The sequence below is a fragment of the Anopheles arabiensis genome, unplaced genomic scaffold (assembly GCF_016920715.1).
Source record: "Anopheles arabiensis isolate DONGOLA unplaced genomic scaffold, AaraD3 Autosomal_pericentromeric_contig0018, whole genome shotgun sequence".
Taxonomy (NCBI): Eukaryota; Metazoa; Arthropoda; class Insecta; order Diptera; family Culicidae; genus Anopheles; species Anopheles arabiensis.
The window spans coordinates 43,111-54,436 of NW_024412166.1; the positions used below are offsets into that span (position 1 = coordinate 43,111).

An 11,326-nucleotide genomic window follows, 5' to 3' on the forward strand; every position below is an offset into this window, starting at 1 on the left:
CAAATTTCAAGGCCATTCAAATATTGCAAGATGGCTTCATTTGGATGAAACATGGCCGTAACAACGATAATAGATGGCAACAAAATTCAACATCAAATTTCAAGGCCATTCAATTAGTGCAAGATGGCTTCATTTGGATGAAACATGGCCGTAACAACGATAATAGATGGCAAAAAAACTCAACATCAAATTTCAAGGCCATTCAAATAGTGCAAGATGGCTTTATTTGGATGAAACATGGCCGTAACAACGATAATAGATGGCAACAAAATTCAACATCAAATTTCAAGGCCATTGAATTAGTGCAAGACGGCTTCATTTTGATGAAACATGGCCGTAACAACGATTTCAAGGACATTCAAATAGTGCAATGTGACTTCATTTGGATGAAACATGGCCGTAACAACGATAATAGATGGCAACAAAATTCAACATCAAATTTCAAGGCCATTGAAATAGTGCAAGATGGCTTCATTTGAATGAAACATGGCCGTAACAACGATAATAGATGGCAACAAAATTCAACATCAAATTTCAAGGCCATTGAAATAGTGCAAGATGGCTTCATTTGGATGAAACATGGCCAAATAGTGCAATATAATAATATAATATCAAATAATAGATGGCAACAAAATTCAACATCAAATTTCAAGGCCATTCAAATAGTGCAAGATGGCTTCATTTGGATGAAACATGGCCGTAACAACGATAATAGATGGCAACAAAATTCAAAAACAAATTTCAAGGCCATTGAATTAGTGCAACATGGCTTTATTTGGATGAAACATGGCCATAACAACGATAATAGATGGCAACAAAATTCAACATCAAATTTCAAGGCCATTCAGATAGTGCAAGATGGCTTCATTTGGATGAAACATGGCCGTAACAACGATAATAGATGGCAACAAAATTCTACATCAAATTTCAAGGCCATTCAAATAGAGCAAGATGGCTTCATTTGGATGAAACATGGCCGTAACAACGATAATAAATGGCAACAAACTCAACATCAAACTTCAAGGCCATTGAATTAGTGCAAGATGGCTTCATTTGGATGAAACATGGCCGTAACAACGATAATAGATGGCAACAAAATTCAACATCAAATTTCAAGGCCATTCAAATAGTGCAAGATGGCTTCATTTGGATGAAACATGGCCGTAACAACGATAATAGATGACAAAAAAACTCAACATCAAATTTTATGGCCATTGAATTAGTGCAACATGGCTTCATTTGGATGAAACATGGCCGTAACAACGATAATAGATGGCAAAAAAACTCAACATCAAATTTCAAGGCCATTGAATTAGTGCAAGATGGCTTCATTTGGATGAAACATGGCCGTAACAACGATAATAGATGGCAACAAAATTCAACATCAAATTTCAAGGCCATTCAAATAGTGCAAGATGGCTTCATTTGGATGAAACATGGCCGTAACAACGATAATAGATGGCAACAAAATTCAACATAAAATTTCAAGGCCATTCAAATAGTGCAAGATGCCTTTATTTGGATGAAACATGGCCGTAACAACGATAATAGATGGCAACAAAACTCAACATCAAATTTGAAGTCCATTCAAATATATCAATATAATATTGTAATAATAGATAATAGATGGCAACAAAATTCAACATCAAATTTCAAGGCCATTCAAACAGTTCAAGATGGCTTCATTTGGATGAAACATGGCCGTAACAACGATAATAGATGGCAACAAAATTCAACATCAAATTTCAAGGCCATTCAAATAGTGCAAGATGGCTTCATTTGGATGAAACATGGCCGTAACAACGATAATAGATGGCAACAAAATTCAACATCAAATTTCAAGGCCATTCAAATAGTGCAAGATGGCTTCATTTGGATGAAACATGGCCGTAACAACGATAATAGATGGCAAAAAACTCAACATCAAATTTCAAGGCCATTCAAATAGTGCAAGATGGCTTTATTTGGATGGAACATGGCCGTAACAACGATAATAGATGGCAACAAAATTCAACATCAAATTTCAAGGCCATTGAATTAGTGCAAGACGGCTTCATTTTGATGAAACATGGCCGTAACAACGATTTCAAGGACATTCAAATAGTGCAATGTGACTTCATTTGGATGAAACATGGCCGTAACAACGATAATAGATGGCAACAAAATTCAACATCAAATTTCAAGGCCATTGAAATAGTGCAAGATGGCTTCATTTGAATGAAACATGGCCGTAACAACGATAATAGATGGCAACAAAATTCAACATCAAATTTCAAGGCCATTGAAATAGTGCAAGATGGCTTCATTTGGATGAAACATGGCCGTAACAACGATAATAGATGGCAACAAAATTCAAAAACAAATTTCAAGGCCATTGAATTAGTGCAACATGGCTTTATTTGGATGAAACATGGCCATAACAACGATAATAGATGGCAACAAAATTCAACATCAAATTTCAAGGCCATTCAGATAGTGCAAGATGGCTTCATTTGGATGAAACATGGCCGTAACAACGATAATAGATGGCAACAAAATTCTACATCAAATTTCAAGGCCATTCAAATAGAGCAAGATGGCTTCATTTGGATGAAACATGGCCGTAACAACGATAATAAATGGCAACAAACTCAACATCAAACTTCAAGGCCATTGAATTAGTGCAAGATGGCTTCATTTGGATGAAACATGGCCGTAACAACGATAATAGATGGCAACAAAATTCAACATCAAATTTCAAGGCCATTCAAATAGTGCAAGATGGCTTCATTTGGATGAAACATGGCCGTAACAACGATAATAGATGACAAAAAAACTCAACATCAAATTTTATGGCCATTGAATTAGTGCAACATGGCTTCATTTGGATGAAACATGGCCGTAACAACGATAATAGATGGCAAAAAAACTCAACATCAAATTTCAAGGCCATTGAATTAGTGCAAGATGGCTTCATTTGGATGAAACATGGCCGTAACAACGATAATAGATGGCAAAAAACTCAACATCAAATTTCAAGGCCATTCAAATAGTGCAAGATGGCTTCATTTGGATGAAACATGGCCGTAACAACGATAATAGATGGCAACAAAATTCAACATCAAATTTCAAGGCCATTCAAATAGTGCAAGATGGCTTCATTTGGATGAAACATGGCCGTAACAACGATAGTAGATGGCAACAAAATTCAACATAAAATTTCAAGGCCATTCAAATAGTGCAAGATGCCTTTATTTGGATGAAACATGGCCGTAACAACGATAATAGATGGCAACAAAACTCAACATCAAATTTGAAGTCCATTCAAATAAAGCAATATAATATTGTAATAATAGATAATAGATGGCAACAAAATTCAACATCAAATTTCAAGGCCATTCAAACAGTTCAAGATGGCTTCATTTGGATGAAACATGGCCGTAACAACGATAATAGATGGCAACAAAATTCAACATCAAATTTCAAGGCCATTCAAATAGTGCAAGATGGCTTCATTTGGATGAAACATGGCCGTAACAACGATAATAGATGGCAACAAAATTCAACATCAAATTTCAAGGCCATTCAAATAGTGCAAGATGGCTTCATTTGGATGAAACATGGCCGTAACAACGATAATAGATGGCAAAAAACTCAACATCAAATTTCAAGGCCATTCAAATAGTGCAAGATGGCTTTATTTGGATGGAACATGGCCGTAACAACGATAATAGATGGCAACAAAATTCAACATCAAATTTCAAGGCCATTGAATTAGTGCAAGACGGCTTCATTTTGATGAAACATGGCCGTAACAACGATTTCAAGGACATTCAAATAGTGCAATGTGACTTCATTTGTATGAAACATGGCCGTAACAACGATAATAGATGGCAACAAAATTCAACATCAAATTTCAAGGCCATTGAAATAGTGCAAGATGGCTTCATTTGAATGAAACATGGCCGTAACAACGATAATAGATGGCAACAAAATTCAACATCAAATTTCAAGGCCATTGAAATAGTGCAAGATGGCTTCATTTGGATGAAACATGGCCAAATAGTGCAATATAACACAAATAATAGATGGCAACAAAATTCAACATCAAATTTCAAGGCCATTCAAATAGTGCAAGATGGCTTCATTTGGATGAAACATGGCCGTAACAACGATAATAGATGGCAACAAAATTCAACATCAAATTTCAAGGACATTCAAATAGTGCAAGATGGCTTTATTTGGATGAAACATGGCCGTAACAACGATAATAGATGGCAAAAAAAACTCAACATCAAATTTCAAGGCCATTGAATTTGTGCAAGATGCCTTTATTTGGATGAAACATGGCCGTAACAACGATAATAGATGGCAAAAAACTCAACATCAAATTTCAAGGCCATTGAATTAGTGCAAGATGGCTTCATTTGGATGAAACATGGCCGTAACAACGATAATAGATGGCAACAAAACTCAACATCAAATTTCAAGGCCATTCAAATAGTGCAATATGGCTTCATTTGGATGAAACATGGCCGTAACAACGATAATAGATGGCAACAAAATTCAACATCAAATTTTAAGGCCATTGAATTAGTGCAACATGGCTTTATTTGGATGAAACATGGCCGTAACAACGATTATAGATGGCAACAAAATTCAACATCAAATTTCAAGGCCATTGAATTAGTGCAAGATGGCTTCATTTGGATGAAACAGGGCCGTAACAACGATAATAGATGGCAAAAAATTCAACATCAAATTTCAAGGCCATTCAAATAGTGCAAGATGGCTTCATTTGGATGAAACATGGCCGTAACAACGATAATAGATGGCAAAAAAACTCAACATCAAATTTCAAGGACATTCAAATAGTGCAAGATGGCTTCATTTGGATGAAACATGGCCGTAACAACGATAATAGATGGCAACAAAATTCAACATCAAATTTCAAGGCCATTCAAATAGTGCAAGATGCCTTTATTTGGATGAAACATGGCCGTAACAACGATAATAGATGGCAAAAAAACTCAACATCAAATTTGAAGTCCATTCAAATAAAGCAATATAATATTGTAATAATGGATAATAGATGGCAACAAAATTCAACATCAAATTTCAAGGCCATTCAAACAGTTCAAGATGGCTTCATTTGGATGAAACATGGCCGTAACAACGATAATAGATGGCAACAAAATTCAACATCAAATTTCAAGGCCATTCAAATAGTGCAAGATGGCTTCATTTGGATGAAACATGGCCGTAACAACGATAATAGATGGCAACAAAATTCAACATCATATTTCAAGGCAATTGGGTAAAAGATTTTTAAGGCCCCCCTATGGCAATCGAAGCAGCCCTGACAAGAAAAACGAGATAGTGTGCGGTTGATCGGTCATGCAATCTGTCAAATATTCAAAAAATAAAGTTTGTTTACATTTTGAACCGAACGATAGCTCTCACGATGTACAACGGCGAATGATTAAAAAAAAGGCTACATCGGTGATGAAAATGTTGTGTGTAATGTGTAAAATAAACAGCCTAAAAATTATAAATGGTGGTCGAATCGACTTCGCACGCCTGAAAGCCGTTTAGGGTAAGTAAAGCATAGCTAATATTTGTAATATTAAATCAATTAAAGCGGTATTTTCTATGCAGCTGTTGTGCAACCGTGTTGAGCCGGCGATAGTTAGAAAGAGGGAAGAAAGAATGCCCGCAATCAAACTAAACGATGATTGATCATGGAAAACAAGGTAAGTTGATAATGAACGTAATCCGCACGGTATCAAAAACTCCTCGCGTTTATTTTTTTAACCACTGGTTTTTTCTATAGTTAAAAAGCATACAAAGCCCGCTCGCCGTTGGACGCTTGGACAATTCCTTTTACAAGCATTCGGTGACCAGTTTGCGAAACGTCTTGCCGCACGCCTGGTACAGGCCCTTCTTGTCCGCCCCGGCATCGATCGTGGACTGATCGTTCGGCAGCGTCAGCATCATCACCTTCATCTGCGGGTAGTTGTGGTACGGCGCAGTTCCGGTCGCTATCTCGATCGCGGTAAAGCCGAACGACTAGAAGCCGTATCCGTGGTCCCGCTCCATCTCCTCCGGCGCCATCCAGCACGACGCCAGCCGATAAACGTGTGGTACACCTTCTGCCGCGACATGTCTCCATCAGTGGCGAGCCACGCGCTCATCCGCTATATTTAAGGAGCCGTCGTCGCCGGGCAGTATGATGGCCACCTTGATGTCCACGTAATGGGCAATGCGAAATGTGCACTCAATTGGCAAGCGCACAGCAAGATCCAGCAAACGTTACCGACAGTCTTTGTCGCCGTGAAAATGCTTCTAATGCACGGGTGAGTTGCATTATAACTACAAGCATAGGTTTTTTTTTTCCTTTCTTTAGTTTCAGCTAATGCCAGACGAACGATCGAATGACTGTTGCTTCGGAAGGGAGGTCGCATTACAGATACCGACTTGGACATGATCCAGTCGGTCGGTTGCAGTTGCTCCATGGTGCTTCGGATAAGGCAACAACGGAGAAGCGCTCCGGACGCTCCGGAGAAGCTGATCGAGATCGGCGAAGCGGTGTAGTGTTGTGATATAGTGATTGTGTGTACATTTAAGGTGTAAAGGGTGATTAATGCTAGTAACATTGTGTAATGTTATGCAGAACAAAATGCAGCATAAATGGCGATGAGCCAGCATTGTTTAAAGGTGCCGGATGTTATACGTTAGAGCCGTTCTTTGTGGTGTGATGTGTTAACATATTAAACCAGTATTAGGATTAGGATATAATTAGGATTTAAACCAGTGCCGTTGAATAAAATAGTGTACAACAGGTTAGAAAACATTCGGTGTATTTTGTTTTGTTTTTTTTTAAAGCTCTTTCGATTACCTATTACGGAAGCGAATTAGTGATCGCGTTGGTAGGTAATTGCTCGTTTACGGTGTTTCTTCATTTGTATTTATTGTTTCTCGCCCGCTGTGTTTGCTTCCCCATTCCTCATAATGGTGCGTACGTTTCGTTAACAATGTGCATTAGATGGTGATGTTACATGATAAGTAAATGTTGAGCGTGTTGGCGGGTTTAAATAAAATATTTTACTTGTCCTGCTCCGTTGGTTGTCTGGCTGGCTGGCTGGCTGGCTGGTTGGATGGCAGAATGGCTCACTGGCTGGTTAGTGCAGACTATGATCGGATGCGCATTTCCCTACGCCGCAGTGCCGGGTGCATCATACGTCGGTGTTGGGTTGCTGTTACTGGGCCGAGCGGATGCGCGTGCACACGTGGGAATAAACGACACGCAACCGTGGTGATATCACAGAAACTATATATTTTGTTCTATTTCATCAAACAAAAATTCTTGCCATTAATTTCTCTTTTTAGGTATTTTATATTGCATCGGTACGATTATCGTGTTCAAAGGCTTTTTCGAGAAATGCCAATACATAAATCGGTTAGTCCGTTTATATCGGTTTCTCAAACCCCTGCAAGCAATGGTCAATCATTTCAGTCTTAAACTTTTGACGAACGTAAGTATAAAAAACACCTTAATGGATTGATATGTTCAATTCCTACTCATGGCCTACTCATTTTCATTTGGTTGTAAAAATACTGCCTATACATTGTTTCATTTTGGTTTTCTCCTCTCCATCTATCTCTTGATAGGAATGCCTGGTCGCTAGCTGCAGCTTTCCATCGATGTAGGCACACGATCTTCGAGATTTTACTTCACCTGATCTAGCCATCGAACTCGCTGTGCTTCCTTGCTTCTAGTACCGAACTGAGAGCCGCTCGAACACCTAGCTGCTGGGGCACGAGGCTGCCTTCTTCACAACATGCTCCAGCCATGGCAAACAGCCATGTCCGGTGCGCCATACGGCTTCAGTAAGCTCGTGGATGATCATTCGCATCCACACCCCATGCTCGAATTCACCGCCAAAGATGATCCGGAGGATGCGTTGGCCGTCGTGTTTCGCCGCTGTCCTTTGCATGCTGTAAAGAAACATACCTATTCATTGTCGGCCAATGGTGCAGCACGAGCGCAACGTGATACATCGTGACATCATCCGGAAAACTTGCAGCTGGGGCACGGTGGTGATCTGAAGATAGCTGATTTTGGTTGGTCAGCCGCACACAAAACTGTCGATCTATGGAATTTGGGCGTGCTGGCGTAAGGCCCCGTTTTTGGCGACCACGTATGAAGAATCGTACCGTAAAATTATGAAGCTGCAGTTTAAGATGCACGCCAGATGTAACGAAGCCGGTGGCCCATCTGATCTCGCGACTGTTCGTTAAGGATCTGGCCAGCCGTATGCCGCTGAAACATGTTGCGTCCATCCCTGGATTCTGCTGCACGTGCACAAAAGTAAATAGGAATTGCTGCTACCATGTACCATATATCGTTATGTTCTCACTAAGTATGTTTATAAGATACCTGTACCTTTTAGTTTTTTAAACCCTATCTCTTATAAGAAGTAGTGGTATTTGAATTGAATAAGAACAAGGCAAGTGTAATGATAAGTAATGATAATTGTTATTTGTGTGTTCACTCAAATGTTATTATACTTTCTTCATGTTCAACATCTGTTATTATTTCAATTATTAACAATAAAATATGGCAAAAAATTCAACATCAAATTTCAAGGCCATTCAAATAGTGCAAGATGGCTTCATTTGATGAAACATGGCCGTAACAACGATATAGAAGGGTATGGCTATATTCTTTTCGGCGCTGCCATGCACCTTTCGGTGCAACGATAAGATAGAGTTAATGTTTTTTGCACCACTGAAGCACACACCAACCAGTGATTGACTATCCGGTTAGGTGATACGAATAAGTCTTGTAAGCATTTATACATAGTGCAACATGACCACGTTTGTCGGCCGTAGCGGAAATAAAGCATAACAATTATTTCATTTGTTGATATAAATAGGAAGAAAGTGCAACGATGTGCGGTCCCGTAATACAGTCATCAATTCGTACGACCTAATAACATGCCTGTCATGGGTTCAAAACTCATGGTCCATGGCCGTAACAACGATAATAGATGGCAACAAAACCAACATCAAAGTTTCAAGGCCATTACAGGTCGACATCTTCGCGTCGTTAAGCCAAAAGAAAGAAAGTGCTGCGTTGTCGTGATGGATACGGTAAAAGTGCTTCCGTCTTAACAGAAGGTGTTCTATCATCTACCAAAATTGTTGTGTGAGAAATGGAACTAGCTTGCAAAAGGTTTGGTCAGTCTGATTCATGAAAAAAAAATCAAAATAGTTGGTGTTTTACTTTCATTTTCGTTTCGGACATAACTGTTGTCACTAATGGTATGCCTGTACCACTAATTGATTTATCAATGTAATTAAGCTATTGATTACCCACATCAGGATAGTCAGTCCTATGTATGAGGGGGGCGGTCCATACGGGACTTGAGCCCATGACGAGCATGTTGTTTGGAAAACTAGTTTAGTGCATAACAATCAACTTATTTCCTTCATTGAAGAACAGAGAAGCTGTTGTGGTCCGATCGAATTTAGCCATTCTGTCGATAATAGATGGCCACTCAGCGATAGCAGTCAAGGCTTCAAATATGCAAGATGTTCATGATGAAACATGGCCGTAACAACGATTGAATAGATGGCAATCAAATTTCAAGGCACATGTAGTGAGTATTCAAATAGGACTAACGGGCCGTGCTACATTTATAATAGGGAACAAAATTCAATATGTTTCAAGGCAATTCAAATAATCAAGATTTCATCATTTAGTAACGTCCATGCATCGACATAAAGAAGGCAAACAATCAAAACCGATTGAAGATTTTAAAGCTCGCAGGCTACAGCGGGCATTAAGCACTGTTGTGGAAGGTCAGTGTTTTACGAACAAGAGCCCAACTGCATAGGAAAGGACTGTTCAAGGGGAGTGGTTAGTACCAACATGTGATCGTCCTAATGATAGTTTTAAGAGTGTGTTCCTTTAGTCAAATAATTATTGTTTAAAATACGATTGAGTAAAATACGTATGTTTGTCAATGATAATAAAACGTCAAGGCTAGTATGTAGTGAAAAAAAAATAAATAAATAAAAATAAAACATAGTCCCCCGATCCTATTAGTATACGATCGTCAACAATTGACGTCGCATTCAGTAGCACCACAAGGAGGTAGGATTCGGAGTTCAAGATAGCGGTTGCATAATAATACATCCGCTTCCTGGCATTAGCTAGCCAGCTGGAAAGAGCTCGATGAATTTAAAGTGTTTAAAAATAGAAGCAATATGTTAATACTTATCAAACTCCTGAACTGATTGGATGGCACGCAAGATGGTAATGAAATTGTTGGGCTGGGCTCATACAAATGGTACTCGCGTATATATTCTATTAATGCTCCCCGGTTTGTGCCTTTAGATCTTAAAAGGGCTTGACAAAGGCCATAAATTTCGATGGCCATTGTGTGTACAATGGATCGCTTGGGTCGACAAAATTTTCGGAACATCATGTGCTCAACCCATTTCAATCCGATGTAGGCACGCCAACCATCGGTCACAATTGTCGTTCCGGGGCCATTGTTCATTATAATGCCCTGCAAATTGCAAGCGGCTTCATTTGATGAAACATGGCCGTAACAACGATAATAGATGGCAACAAAATACCACCACCAGCAAACCTTTGGTGCAAGATGGCTTCATTTGATGAAACATCCGTTTGGATAATGATGGCTCGTCAATCTCAACATGAGCCCTTCGCCTCGATCTGTTGTCGGTGGGTTTCAACATAATCAGGCAAATTTCAACAAATTTTGAACCATTTTAGAATGGCTGTCTTAACGACAATGAGATAAAAATAAAACAAAACAAAAAATTTCAAAACCACTGATTGAAAAAATGCTAAAATAATTGGCTGCAACATTCAGATGGCAACCATTCAACATCAAATTTCAAGGCCATTCAAATAGTTCATCAACTGATGAGACATGCCTCAAATTTTTGAAAATACTATCATTGGCCATTAAATTGCAAGATGGCTTCATTTGATGAAACATGCAACAACCATTTGCAACATCAACATCAAATTCAAGGCCATTCAAATAGTGCAAGATGCTTCATTGATGCATGGCCGTAACAACGATAAAAGATGGCAACAAAATTCAACATCAAATTTCAATTCTTCAGTGCATGGAATTTTTGAAACATGGCCGTAACAACGATAATAGATGGCAAAAAATTCAACATCAAATTTCAAGGCCATTCAAATAGTGCAAGATGGCTTCATTTGATGAAACATGGCCGTAACAACAAATAGATGGCAACAAAATTCAACATCAAATTTCAAGGCCATTCAAATAGTGCA

At 38.8% G+C, this 11,326-nt stretch overlaps 1 protein-coding gene and 1 long non-coding RNA gene across 3 annotated transcripts; both read left to right on the forward strand.

Moving 5' to 3' along the window:
* The first annotated feature begins 5,320 nt into the window (after positions 1 to 5,320).
* Positions 5,321 to 6,833, forward strand: LOC120908315. Of its 2 annotated transcripts, XM_040319223.1 has the most exons (3): positions 5,321 to 5,575; positions 5,638 to 5,732; positions 5,813 to 6,833. In XM_040319223.1, the coding sequence occupies exons 2-3, from the start codon at positions 5,711 to 5,713 to the stop codon at positions 6,184 to 6,186; spliced, it is 396 nt and encodes a 131-aa protein (XP_040175157.1). In that variant the 5' UTR covers positions 5,321 to 5,575; positions 5,638 to 5,710; the 3' UTR covers positions 6,187 to 6,833. The 2 variants fall into 2 exon arrangements, with proteins under 2 accessions (XP_040175157.1, XP_040175159.1); XM_040319225.1 differs by lacking the exon at positions 5,321 to 5,575 and having other exon boundaries at positions 5,586 to 5,732.
* Positions 6,834 to 6,958: 125 nt separating this feature from the next.
* Positions 6,959 to 8,071, forward strand: LOC120908314. Its single transcript, XR_005741121.1, has 3 exons — positions 6,959 to 7,294; positions 7,369 to 7,514; positions 7,651 to 8,071. It is a non-coding gene; the product is annotated as an uncharacterized LOC120908314 (long non-coding RNA).
* Positions 8,072 to 11,326: the final 3,255 nt, after the last annotated feature.

Bases quoted from the DNA above. Each gene is read 5' to 3' on its own strand.
- LOC120908315 (XM_040319223.1), top strand. From the start codon at position 5,711: ATGATTGATCATGGAAAACAAG. The intron at 5,733-5,812 runs GTAAGTTGATAA...TTTTTTCTATAG, and splicing joins GATTGATCATGGAAAACAAG to TTAAAAAGCATACAAAGCCC.